Raw genomic sequence first — 14,436 nt, 5'->3', positions numbered from 1 at the left:
AGTATTTGGCAAACCAACGATGAAGTCCATGGAAATACTCTGCCACTTGGCATCTGGGATTTCCAATGGATGTAGCAGGCCAGCTTTCCTAAGGCGCTCTGCCTTATTGACCTGACACTAAGCGCATCTCTTCACATAGCTCTCTATGTAAGAGCGCATTCTTGGCTAATAGAAATATCGCTTGACCAAAGCCAAAGTTCTCTAGATGCCTGGGTGCCCAGCGCTAGGAACATCGTGGCATTTGCACAAAATCCTTTGTCGAACCTCATCGATTTCCGGCACGCAAACTTTACCATTTCTGAACAATAGTCCACCTCTAATGGAGTATTGTCGTCTCGTCTCTCCAACACGACTCACTTGGGTCTCCGAATCACCCAAGCTTGTATGAGAGTCATGCCCCGCTTCGACCTCGTTCCATATCTTGCTAAAATGGCCATCAAAACGACATAGCCCTCGCGCAAAGAGAGAGAAATCCGTCGAGATTTCAGCCATAGACAAGGCATTAACCTCAGGAATCCTGCTGAGTGCATCGGCAACTCGATTGCTGGATCCTTTTCTATAACGGATCTCAAAGTCAAACTCTTACATAAGCTCAACCCATCAACCCTGACCACAGATATAGCGCAAGGACTGATGATGTGTCCATGCAACAAACATAGAACCGTACAAGTAGTGCCGCCATTTCCTCAGGGCGTGGACTACGGCGTAAAGCTCCTTCTCATACGTTGGATAACGTATCTCAGTGTCAGAAGTTTCTTACTTTCAAATGCAACAGGACATCCATCTTGGTATAACGCCGCACCAATAGCATAATCACTAGCATTCGTTTCAACCACAAACGGTTTGTTAGGATCCACAATGTGCAATATTGGCGCAGTAGTCACCAAGTGCTTTAGTGTCCGAAAGCTCTCGTCGAGGCGCTCATTCCAGACAACAGGGGGATTACCTCTACAGTGAGGACCCGAAGTCTTCAGCCCTTTCATCTCTCCTTTTAAAAGTTTATCCAATTTTTCAGGGTCGACGCGAATTCCATCGCGAGTAATAATGTGACCCAAGTAAAGAATTCTTTCCTAAAGTATTCACACTTAGAAGCGTTAGCATAAAGCTTCTCAGTTCTCAGTACTTCAAGAACAGCGCGTATATGCGCTAAGTGCTCAGACAAACTTCGGCTGTAGATCAAGATGTCATCGAGAAATACAACAGAGAAGTTGCCTAGAAACAGTGTCAGCAAATCATTTATCATTTGTTGAAACGTAGCTGAAGCATTGGTCAGACCAAAAGGCAAGACCAAAAACTCATAGTGACCATAACGCATATGGAAACTTGTCTTAGGAATATCTTCCAGTTTTATCCGTATCTGGTGATAGCCTGATCGTAGGTCTATCTTCATAAAGTACAATGCTCCATGGAACCGATCTATCAGATCGTCCATGTGTGGGAGCGGATACTTGTTCTTGATAGTGAGCTTGTTCAACCCCTTGTAATCCACGCAAAAGCGCATAGTGTTATCCTTCTTTCGAGAAAGTAACACTGGTGCTCCCTACGGAGGTTTACTTGGCCGAACAAAACCGTCGAGATAGTCTTTCAGCTGCCGCTTAATCTCGTCCACCTCGGTTTTACTAAACCGATAGGGTTGCTTTGAGAAGGGCTGACTACCAGCCACCAACTCGATGCCATGATCTACTCCTCCCGAAGGCGGCAAGCCAGGAGGTAGATCATCAGGAAAAACTTGAACTCAGTCATGATTTCTCGAATAAGGTTGGATTCGTCCGAATCCCCAAGTTCAACAGAAGAACATGAAACATTTTTACGAAATTCAGTGACAAAAGTACCAAGCACTAATGAATCAAACCAAGCAGATGGTACAGATTGATAAAAGTCAACATCAGAAGACTTTGTATCTTTATACATTTCCAAAGCAGTAACAATTGGTATTGCAAAACCATTATTTACAGAATTCTGATTACAAAACGACACAGATACATGAGGCATGTCATATACCTAGATGAATCCAAGATAAGCCCAGATTCACCCTTGAAGGAAAGTGCAAGGTATAGACCCGTGGTAGTCACCCACAAGACAATTAACCATCAGCTCCATCATGCATAGTATTGACTAAATACCACGACATCCCCACTAACGTCGTCAGTGCCCAATAGTGGGTGTAGAACTAGGTACTAACATATGCTCCCCAACACAACACACACCACACGCACACATGAGCATACATCAACGCAAAGTTCAGCGTACTGAGTTTCTGTCATGACTCCGGAGATCAAGGGCAAACTCAGCCATAATGAAGCCGAGCACTAAAAGAAGCATGAAATCGAAAAAATCAGCACAAAAATGAGGTAGTTGATAGGGCATACGCACCACAAAAGATAGAAAGAATAAGCACAATATCAATTGGTCGTAACTCGGACGAAAACTTCACATGTGTAAGTCTGCATGTCCGCTATACGACTAAAAAATATCCTAGATGAATCCAGGATAAGCCCAAATTCACCCTTGAAGGAAAGTGCAAGGCATAGACCCATGGTAGTCACCCACAAGACAATATAACCATCAGCTCCATCATGCATAGTATTGACTAAATACCACGACATCCCCACTAACATCGTCAGTGCCCAATAGTGGGTGTAGAACTAGGTACTAACATATGCTCCCATACACAACACACACCACACGCACACACACATGAGCATACATCAACGCAAAGTTCAGCGTATTGAGTTTTTGTCATGACTCCGGAGATCAAGGGCAGACTTAGCCATAATGAAGCCTAGCACTAAAAGAAGCATGAAATCGAAAAAATTAGCACAAAAATGAGGTAGTTGATAGGGCATACGCACCACAAAAGATAGAAAGAATAAGCACAATATCAATTGGTCGTAACTCGGACGAAAACTTCACAATGTGAAGTCTGCATGTCCGCTATACGACTAAAAATATACCTAGACGAATCCAGGATAAGCCCAGATTCACCCTTAAAGGAAAGTGCAAGGTATAGACCCATGGAGTCACCCACAAGACAATATAACCATCTGCTCCATCATGCATAGTATTGACTAAATACCACAACATCCCCACTAAGCATGTCATGCTTAACAAAAACAAGAGAGTGATGTACATAGTCTATATACAATGAGTCTTGTTTATCATAAAACCATGGAATTCCTAAAATAACATCTGCTCTATCCAGGCGCATGATGTGGAAATCCAGGTTCTCTTTGTAATCAGCCAGCTCGAGCGACAAATTTGGAACCATCCGATTCCATACATCTGTATCCTCGCCACGAGCCATCTTCACGTGATACTCATGGTCATTGTCCCGCGTCCGCAGGTTCAGTTTCTGCACCAATCCACAAAATTGTGTGAGCTTCCATTATCAAGGAGTACGGTCACGTCGTGACCATTGATCTTCCAGGGGAAACGGAGAAGATCGTGCTTATCAAACACTTTGGTGCTAAAAGTACAATTAGTGCATGAACTGTGCGCTAAATGATGGATTTCAACTTGAATGACATCAGAGATCTCGTGAATCTGAAACGAAGGACGACCTTGCGGTTTCTATGTCTTTTCTTCTTGGGGCAATCCTTGATTTGGTGACCCGTCTTGCCACATCCAAAGCAAGCCCCCTTCTTCACTGCATCAGCATCTGAAGCATTTTTGGCTTTCTTCTTCTCCTGAGAAGATCTCGACGGTGATTTGGACTTATGTTGGAATTGGGGTCGCTTCCTCAAAGCGCCCTCACCGGATTGATGGTCTACATTTCTTTTCTTCTCATAATTCGCTCCATTTATCAAATGGAACGTCTTGGCCTTTGCGACTGCATCCTCGACGTCAGTCGGGGCTTTATCCTTGATTAAGGCCCAACGGTAATCCTCATGTAGTCCCAGCAGGTACATGTGCACAGCATGCGTAGAATCCACCTTGCAAACAGTGAGCGCCTCTTTGAAAGTTATCGTATACTTATCAAAAGATAGAGCTTTCATCGAAAGACTCTGCAGTTTGGCGTAAACTTTCAAAGGATCCATTTTGGCAAAATCCCTCTTGCATTTCACACAGAAATCAGCCCACGTTGTAGGCTTCTCTGTCATGTTGCCCCACCAGGTAAGCACCTTACTGCGCAGATAGAGAGGAATCGTCTGAATCCTCCGTTCATCATGCTCCCCATGGAGGTCAAAATACGTGATCCACTAATGCAGCCAATTATTTACAGCCAATTCCGTACATTCTTTCTCCTCCCCTGAGAAATTTGTAGTTTTGTACGGAATCGTGGCAATTGGACCACCCTATGAATGCCCAAAAGCAGCAATCCGCGTCTGCAATTGTTGGAAATGGGTTTCGCTCTCGAAAATACGCGCAGTCATCAACTGAGCCGTATTTTCCAGAGCAATAAGTCGGGAACTAAGCCCTTGCACGACCCCTTCGAGAGAGGCCAAGCGAATGTTCATATGAACGTTCGCATTTTCCAGAGCAATAACATGCTAATCAAAGCTCTGGAAAGTACTCGTAATCCATGTATAGAGAGCATGCGTGAACGGAATTTGAACATTACTTGGCACATCATCACGCTGCACATCCGAGTTGGAGGAATCCATGGCAAAGTGCGTGAAAAACTGAAAGTTTCACACGAAACTGGGTCTTTTCTACACTTTTCGATCGCGAAAATTTGAACTCTGAAGAGCGCTACGCGTCGGCGTACACGTCCGAAGGCAAGCAGGTGATGGTGGGAGCACGGAAGTGCGAGCAGGTGAGAGAGAGGAGCGGCGGGAGAGAAGCAGCAAAGCCAAAAACTCAATTCTCTGCAAACTTGGTAGTCTCTGTAAGTGAGTTTTAATAACCTGCAGGTTTCATACTTATTAAAAACTTAAGTGTCCAGGCCACACCTAAAAAAAGTCACTTCGCCAAATTTTAAAAATAAGGCCGCTTAATAAAATGGTATGAAGGGAGAAAAGGGTAGTGCAAAAAAAAGTCGACGCTGGCTGCCTGAACAGATGCCGCGTGGAGTCAAGGAGAGAGCGCACACGCATGACTTCGGAGAGCTTGTGCTCGCGTGTGTCAAACACACGATGGGCTGCCAGTTGAGCACCACGCTAGAAAAAAACAACCCACCCTGTAACGCTGGCAACAATTGCTTTGCGCAAGGATCTTCTCTCTCTCTCTTCGATCCACCTTGGAGGTAACAGAGAAGAGAGCCAAACTCACTCTCTCTCTCTCTCTCTCTCTCTCTCTCTCTCTCTCTCTCTCTCTCTCTCTCTCTACTTCGCACAGAGAGATTAAAAAAGAATACAGTACGCTGAATTTGCAGTCTAGAATCAGCAAATCAATGAATAAATGACTGATTTTCATCGAAAATCAACAAAGTTGACAAAAATCCTCTCATTTTCAGCACTTGCACCTGCTAGATTGCTGAATTTTATCAAAAATCAGCGAGCAGCACATTAAATTTCACATGCACACAAGCTTATGAGAAGAAAATAATTGATTAAACAGTTAATTCATCAAAAATTGCATGAAATGGTAATTATCCAACTCTAACCAGCCCGTAGGTGTGCACACGGTCCATTCCGTAGCCAAGCCGGCTCTAATACCATGAAACGAACTAAAGGAGTGGATCTCCCGGCTACACGGACCTCCTAAAGACACACGTCGGATGAACCACCCGACCATAGCCACCATCCGGTAGCTCCCCCGTGCTGGGGCCAACATCTGAGGACGTAGGCGTGCACCTGTAAGTCCGAGCGTCCATACCACCCGGCCTCACCTCCTCGAGGTGACCTCGCGCACTCCTAGCCTCGCGGGCTAACCACTGGCACTCTGCCAGTGGGGTCCGATAACTGCAAATGAGGCCTTGGCCTCCCTTTTATAATAATGGTTGGCCACACTGGCCGTGTTCACACTACGTCCGCCTGGACACTGGACGCCCATCCCAACGGCATCTGGGCTAGATCCCCTCTCCTAAGAGCGGGACATACCCCTCCCTTGTTTTGCCACAGCCCCGTCCCAGAGACCCGTCACGTCCTCGAGACCCGTCCCCGTCTCCATGTGACTATGCCTCAAACACTTCAAATGGCGCCTTCCCCGTGTGTCGTCGTAGGCAAACTCCACCAAGGGCAAATACTTTTCCCATTTAGTCTTCTTATCCGAAGAAGAAGACTTCAACAAATTCAAAACCATTGAATTGGCTATTTCAAAGTGCCCATCTGTCTACGAACGAGGACGAGAACTGCAACCACGTGCCAATGTTCTTCCAGATTGCCATCCAAAACAACTAGTAGACCGGGGATCTTTGTCCGAAACAATGGACTCAAACATGCCATATATTCAAACAGTTTCGCCAAAGGATCGGGCTTAACTGTCTTCTTTACTGCAGAGCAGTGAGCCTACTTACTATATCTGTTGATGACCGTCCAAAGGCCATCATGCCCACTCTGTGTCTTCGGGAGATCAAAGATGAAATCCATTGCAATACTTTCCCAGGGGTGGGTGTAATGGGTAAGGGCTGTAGTAATCCTTGTGTCTTATACATGTCAAACTTGACCTTCTGGCATACGAAACAACTGCCAACAAAGTCATCCACATCCTTCTTGACTCTCGGTCTGAAGAAAATAGAGGTCCACACCTTTCAAGGTGGTATCAATGCCACAGTGACCCGTAAAAGGTGGACAATGGCACTCAGCCAAAACCTTTTCCCTCAACAGTTGTGTAACACACAACATTGTTTTCTTCATCAAGTAGCCATCCCGTATAGAATATCCTGGCACTATCACCCCGTTTTGTATCCGAGTAAACACATCAGAAAAATCCGGATCGGTGGCGTACTAGTGAACCATATCCTCGAAGCTTCTATGGTGGATCGCGGAAATAGCCAAGACGAGGGGCTTCCAAGACAAAAGCATCTACCACTAAGTTTTTCTCTCCCTAAACATTGACAATCTGAAAGTGAAACTGTGACAAGAAGTTAGCCCACCGCATCTACTTTTCCGAAAGTTGCTTCTGTGACGAGAAGTAGCGTAGACTCTAATCATCAGTAAAGACCATGAAATCGGCTCCGAGTAGATAATGTTGCCACTAAGTAAGAGCATGGATTACTGCCAATAGCTCTTTCTCATAAATATGTGCTACCAATTCTGGCCTTGAGAACATTCTGCTTTCATAAGCAATCACATGGCCTTCTTGCATCAAGACCGCTCCAAGACTACGACCGCAAGCATCACAATATACTTCGAATGGCCTTTGCCCGTCTGGCAAAGCCAACACTGGTCCAGTAATCGATTTTCCTTAAGTGTCTGAAAGGCAATCACCTCTGTCAATCCCCACGAGAAAGGAACTCCTTTCTGAGTCAATAAGTGCAAAGGCAAAGCTATCTCTGCAAACTTCTGAATGAACCGTCGGTACTAAGAACACAAGCCCAAAAAGCTTCTAACTTCATGAACATTCTTCAAGTCAGGCCAATCGCGGATATTGTCACTTTTGGCCAGATCCATCTGCACCCCTTCTGCTAAGACGATGTGTCTCAAGAAATGTATCTCAGGCAAGAAAAACTCGCTCTTTTTCTCATTTATAAGCAATTCATGCTTTCTCAGTGTCTGGAAAACCCACAAATGATTGGTACTCTCTAAAAATCCAAAAAGTCATCCTGAAAGTTGTCTTGTAGACGTCTCCAAGAGCAATACATATAATAATAATCACTCTTCAGATCAATTCGGCAAGTAGAATTCTAAAGTCTGTCGAGTATATCATCGATCCTCGTAATGTGGAAATCTGTTCTGGTTCATTGTTTCTTTATTTTAGCCCCAGCTAACTCTGTAGGGTGGCCGGTTCGGTGCTGTACTACCAGGAATCAAGCATGTGATCTTCACGACATAAAGGAGGCAACTCGCTTTGTACGCCTTCAGAGAAACAATGGCATATTTGCCTCTGGTAGTATCCCATAAGCTGTGCATAAAGGAGACTGATCTGGTAAACGCCTCTATCTCCATAGGGGAGGCCGCTAACTCCGCTCTAATGATCTCGTGTGGCATGAAGGCCTTGGCTGTAATCAACCAAGAGATCATAGATACCAAGGGCCTATCCATACCTCTCCACCCATCCTAACCCATAGAGGGTCCCCAACCCTGAACCCCATAGAGCATAGCTGAAGCTACCAAGGTATCAAAGAGCCAGAGCTTTGTTTGGGGTTCCTGGAATTGAACCTGCGAACACATCCTCTCCAATCCTCCCAAGGTTGCATACGCTCTCGTCAGTCTGGTCTTTGCTGCTCTCTTCAAAGAAAACTTTGGCCCAGTGAAGACTACCCCAAGATAAGTGTATGCATCTGTGTACTCCACAGTCTCCTGACCATAAGTGAATGTAGGTGTTGATCTCCTGATCCACTGCGGTGTACCAAGGTTTACACACAATCCACTATCCTCTACCAAGTTATGTAATGCATCCAAGTGTCATTGCATACCCTCCAGTGAGTCAGAGATCAACACAATATCATCAGCATATAACAACAATGGAATCCATGTCCCTGCCAGCTAGGCACCTCTCTCACCCTCTCTGTCAATGTAATCAGAAACCTCATCTATATACATACCAAATAGAGTAGGAGACAATGGACATCCTTGTTCCACTCCAATAGTGGAGTGAACTAAATTAGATATTCCCTGTGGAGTGCGTTCACGTCCAACCATTGATCTATATAGAGCCATGAACCCCCACATGAACTCAATGGGCACTCCCATCTCCTATAGTCTACGCATTAATCTGGCTCTGGGCACCATGTGAAATGCTTTGCGGAAATTCACAAAGCTACAAAAAATCCATCTCCCATGTGCCCTACCCTCCTCAATGATAGCTCTGAGTGTCAAAATATGGTCAAAAGTGGAGAAGTCTCCTAAAACCGGCTTGTCCCGCAGCAGGTATACCCTCACTCTCTGCCCATCTGCTCAACTGCTGCTCAGTAATAAATGCATACAACCGTGCCAATGTGTGTCCAATCGTATTAGTATGGTAGTTTCCAGGCTCTGTAAGATCGCCTGCCTTGAAGATAGGCACAATAGTAGACAGTCTCCAAGTCTCAGGTAGACCCTCACACATGACGCGATTGAAGAGAACTGCAAGAACCTCTGCCATCATATCTCTAGCGTGTATAAAGTGCTCTGCTACTAGACCATCATGATCATATGCCCTCCTGGTCCTCATCCTTTCATTGGTCGTCTTTACCATCTAAGTGGTAAAGAAAGTATTCGTAGATGGGCATGGCTTTGGAGGATCTGGAAGGGGCATCTGTCCAGGGACCGTATATAAGGATGTTGCATACTGACCCCACACATCAGGAGAAGTAATCACTGGGGGAGGGGAGTGCTCATGAAAGGAACACCATGCCTCTCCTGAGTCTCTACTCAAGAACAACAGGTATAAGTCTCGTTCCATTTGAGCAAGGAATGCTCGCTTCTTCCATCGCAGAAGGCGCCTAAAGGCTATCCGAGATTGTTTGTGATTGATGACCCCTAGGAGAAGATCTCTCTCAAGTTGTGCTCTTGTCTCTCTACACTCCTTGTCAACAGTCATACCAACGGTTCTGAGGCATGGTCCCATAGCAGCGTCTCTGATTAGGCTGAGTGTGTGGGTATGCCTCTGCTGTTGCATCATGCAATGTCTCAGTCAGTAAAGTGGTGATCTCCCCCACTGAGAGTCCTGGCCTGGCTGTTGTACATAGACAACTATAGATCTCCTCTCTATAAACACGGTCAGTCTCTGGTGTAAATGTATAGCAGGTATGTGTCCTCCCTCCTAACACCCGGGTTACACTGTACTGAAAGGAGACGCAAAGTGTCAAGAGAGCATGATCCATTGCTACACCCATTGATCTTGGCACTACTGTGAAATCCTGAATGCATGGAATGAAGCTCGGATGTGCCATGACATAGTCAATTGTGCTGGCCCCATGCTTGTGTGGAAAGCATGTGAAACCAGCCACTCTAGGAAAACGTTGTAGGCCATTAAGTATCGCAAGACCATGTGTAGTCGCCCATACTCTGTCTGCTCTCTATCTTGTGAATGTCTATCAAGCCCCAAATCTCCTACTTAACGTTGTAGGCCATTAAGTATCGCGAGATGTCTCCCATACTCTGTCTCCTCTCTATCTTGTGAATGTCTATCAAGCCCCAAATCTCCTACATCCAATTCTCTAAGCATCTCCTCTGAAGTGTCATAGAAGATTGTTTGAGCATTGCCCGTCCAGGCTTTGAAGTCCCCTAGAAGGAGGATGTCACCATCCTCCCATATGTCGTTGTCTAGGATTGAGAAAGGTGACTCGCCTCTAGACCCAAATAGACTGATGTACCGGGGGAAGTAGCATTTGGCAATGTACAAAAATTGGCCTGTGTCGGTTCTCAGCCTCCCCCACATATATCTAGCATGATCGTCTCTTCGTACAATGGGTAGAAGTGGTTGTAGCTCCTCTCTTAATAATACTGCCACTCCCCCCGATCCTCTGCTCCCATGCTCAGATCATGTGTTAGTCCGGCAAGCTATCTCCCATCTATATCCTGTCACACGTGGAATCATCTGTCTAGGGGCCTGATGAGTCTCTCAGAAGAATATAATATCCCTGTCCCGAAAGCTATTCTCAAAGGCACCCAAATCCAACCTATAAGATCCATTACAATTCCAGGCTTCCATCTTCAGTATGGCCCCATTGGGCCATTCTCTGGCATGCTTCTTGGAGAAGGTGCAAAGTCTGGAGTATCGGCCTTGTACTAAGTTCAAGCAATATAAAGAAATACCGAAAGGGGTGCCAAGGTTTGGGGCCAGTACTCTCTGGGGTGGAATTCCGCAACTCCGTGTCGCGTGTGCTCTATCTCTTTCAGTTCACTTGTTATTTGAAGTGCTTAAAGTAATATAAAGAAATACCGAAAGGGGTGCCAAGGTTTGGGGCCAGTACTCTCTGGGGTGGAATTCCGCAACTCCGTGTCGCGTGTGCTCTATCTCTTTCAGTTCACTTGTTATTTGAAGTGCTTAAAGTTGTTCAGTCTATTCTTTTCCAATGGCATGTGGTGCCCGTCCCGTGACAATCATGGTTCCAGATACATGCCTTGAACATGGACAACTTGGCGGACAACTTGGCTCCCTTCCAGTGCTCCCTTGATGCTCCATCACAATTTGGGTGGAGATTACTAGACTCATTCGCCAGGACCTGACCCAGTTGGACATTAAGAGGACATGGAGAGAGCCGACACAGGAGTTGGGCACGAAGATGGCTTTCTATAGGGAACACCTTCTCCAACTCACAAGGGATGGGTTTGTGATTCGACCCAGCTATATGGATATACATCTATCTCATGTGTTACGGTGTGCCATTGGTCAAATACAAACATCTTCACACCAGCTTGAGATTGAGACTGGTAGATTAAAAAAATACCGCAAAGTACAAATGAGGATGGATTCATCACCCATTATACCACCCTCTTGTATTGGGCACCCATTGTATCAGTGGTCACACATACCCCACACAGTTCCAGCTAGTAGCACTGCTAGATTCATTTTCGTATCTCTTTTTTTTGTAGCAAGACATGGTATCAGATTTACTAGTTTGTAAGGATTGGTCTAATAGGTCATTTTGGCCTTTTGAAGACGTTAATATATCATTTCATTTCATTTCATATTTCCTCTCTCTCTCTCTCTCTCTCTCTCTCTCTCTCTCTCTCTCTCTCTCTCTCTCTCTCTCTCTCTCTCTCTCTCTCTGTGTGTGTGTGTGTGTGTGTGTGTGTGTGTGTGAGATTATGATATAAACAATAGATACCAGCTCGTGTCATGTCCAACTGTTCCACTAGAGCAGTATTATAAGGGCCCCTTGCATTCATCTCTTGCACGCTAAATCTGCACCATCCTTCGAGTACGACTGTATAGGTTACTCGCCCGCTTGGTTTTTCCATCCCTCTTGAAAGATGCAGTGCCCTTGCTGCTACACCGCTGCAAGAAAAAACTTAAAAATTAAAAACACAAACGCATTCTGCTAAATGCCAACCATCAAGCTAAAATCTAGTTTAATCGGTCTTTCAACCATAGTGCAAAATTAAGAGACTTCTAAACAAACCTAATGTCATAAATAACAAATCATAGATGAAGAAGACCTATTGACTTCCCTGAGTGCTTTCATGAGCTGAACAGAAATCATACAACTAAAAAACAGCTCCATTGTCAAGCCTAGCTTGCATTGTTACTGTTCAAGACTAAGTTTTCAATCTTGGAGAGGCAGCAGCTAGTTTAGAAGCATAGAACTTAGAGACGGCATAAAGAAGCCTGCCCTGATTAATCACTTGCATGTTTGGAGCAACATTATCCACTCTGTAGCCAGCAAGGAAATTTACAAGTTCTTAAGAGAAAGAGCTACAATCACGCGTAAAAACCTTGAATGCCAATGACTCGGTTCATTGGCCTGTTTTCCAATAGGTGGTTGATAGTCCGAAGTAAGTGTACTGCTTGCTTTCCCATCTCGATCTTCTGACACTGTAAAGATTGTACCACAATAAGCAAACCTACAAGAAGCTAACAACAGGAGAACAAAGAAGCCTTTTGCATACCCGAATCAGCCAATTGCACAGTAGGAGGTGGGCTTTGAGTGTCTCTGACAGGTAGCACACCAATCAGACCCTTGTCCTCTTTCTGCCACAGCTCTTGCTCAACCAATCTTACACTGCAACTCAAAGCAAAGATACTATCTCTATATCAGAAAGGCAATCAGAACAACTACTTGTTTTGTGGTACAAGCAGTAAGTGGAGACATAGGTCTCAGAACATGTAACATTCCTAACACCCACAGTCTGACCAAAGAGAGGTAGAGCAGTACCACAGAAACATGGAAACGAGAAAGCGACTAAGAGGTTAAGCTAGAACAAGTAATTTGCGACAGACCTGGCAGGAGAGGTGCAGCGAATTTGAACTATTGCTCCTGGTAGTAGTACCCGATTTCGAAAAGGTAAAATAGCCAATCTCTCAGGGAGTTCGACGACCTCCCTCATCTTTCAACGCTAAGTAGCATACAGAATTTGATAGCGTATCAACAAAACAGTCATATGCAGAACTATCAATAGCTAGGAACTCGACATGTACAGCATACAAGCACGGCTCAGCAGCCGCTATGATTCTCATACACTATCACACCTACTTACAATAGAAAAGGCAGCAAAAAGGAAAGGACACTACCTGCGATCAATCAAAAGCAATGGGAAAAAATGAGCTTGATGTGGAGGATAAGTTATCCTGCAGTGATGACCCTCGAGAACGAATGAGAGAACGGAAAATCCACCACAGATATGCTCTGCTTTCTCACATGATGAAGACCCATGTTGCCGCTAGTGAAGTTATCTGCTTTAGAAGTGTAAAACTGGAGCTGCGGATTGCTCTCTCTCTCTCTCTCTTCTCAGACTGGTCTCAAACACGCTTGGGTCGCTCCGCGGATCAGCGCTCTCTCTCTCTCTCTCTCTCCACCAAATAAATGTAGGCTTAGATGTCGCCTTGTTCGAAAGCGTTTAATAGCCTTTGCGACATACGCAACTTTACATTACCCAAAATTAAACAATTAGTCGACAACCCACCTGCCCTTTTCTCATCTGTCCGCCAAGAAGCATAGACCCCCGTCTCACCAAGCATTTGCAAGGGTTACACAGCAAATGACTGGATTGAGGTCGCCTTTAACCGCAGGCAGTTCTGCAATTTCAAAACAAGCGATCGTACCTTCAATCACCAGTCAAAACCACCAATGCAAGGTGATGCACTGCAAAGATTGACCAATTCTCGGAAAAAGAAACCTGCAAACGCTTGAAACCTTTTTAGTGCTTGTAAGGATTTTGTGTGACAGCTCAGTTATAGAGCACCCGTGCATTGTAGCCCCTCGTGCTCTTATTTTCACGTTATTGGATAAACCATCATTTGCATGCACCAAGGATGGCCCTTCTTCCTTGTGCACAATCTATGCTCCAAAACATGCCGCTCACACTCTTGTGTACTCGGGGTAGTCGGAGATGGGTTTCAAAACCCACACTCTCCATTTTACGTGTGAATGAGAGAATAAAGGAGTGAAGGACTTGTCGCACGAACTTTTGAGAATGTGCAAAAGTTTGCATAGTTTGATAAAGTAAAGGCTTTTACATAGCCCATAATAGGAAACTAGAAATATTTGTCTACTTATAGTATATGTGAGAATGCAATATCAAAAAAATTTGGTGAGTTTATAAACTCACCATGTGCAAGCCTTGTTAGATGAGTAAACCATATGCAAGGCCAATTAAACCACCTTGCATGATCAAGGAGTGGCCTTTGTTTTAGCAGCAACCTAATGTAGAGATTTTTTGCTTTGATGAAATTCTATTTTTGTGGTCTTTGGGCTAACATGGACGTACCTACACAATTAAATTCAATTTTGAATCATGAGGTATTACG

At 44.8% G+C, this 14,436-nt stretch overlaps 1 protein-coding gene across 2 annotated transcripts in view; it reads right to left on the bottom strand.

The window, feature by feature from the left end:
* The window catches only part of LON2 (lon protease 2), a 95,123-nt gene extending 81,423 nt beyond the window's left edge, over positions 1 to 13,700 (bottom strand). The window contains exons 1-5 of one of the 2 annotated variants that reach the window (XM_086515973.1): positions 13,201 to 13,700; positions 12,910 to 13,025; positions 12,579 to 12,691; positions 12,405 to 12,504; positions 11,798 to 11,967 (exon numbers count right to left, since the gene is read on the bottom strand). In XM_086515973.1, coding sequence (XP_086372099.1) covers positions 11,798 to 11,967; positions 12,405 to 12,504; positions 12,579 to 12,691; positions 12,910 to 13,016 — 490 coding nt within the window. In that variant the 5' untranslated portion in view covers positions 13,017 to 13,025; positions 13,201 to 13,700. The remainder of the gene's footprint in view (positions 1 to 11,797; positions 11,968 to 12,404; positions 12,505 to 12,578; positions 12,692 to 12,909; positions 13,026 to 13,200) is intronic. The other variant, XM_086515972.1, reaches the window with a different exon arrangement.
* Positions 13,701 to 14,436: the final 736 nt, after the last annotated feature.

Source organism: Adiantum capillus-veneris, chromosome 7 (assembly GCF_014529385.1).
Source record: "Adiantum capillus-veneris isolate H3 chromosome 7, ASM1452938v2, whole genome shotgun sequence".
NCBI lineage: Eukaryota > Viridiplantae > Streptophyta > Polypodiopsida > Polypodiales > Pteridaceae > Adiantum > Adiantum capillus-veneris.
Note: the sequence above shows the minus strand (reverse complement) of the source record. Positions and strands in the feature narration are given on the sequence as shown.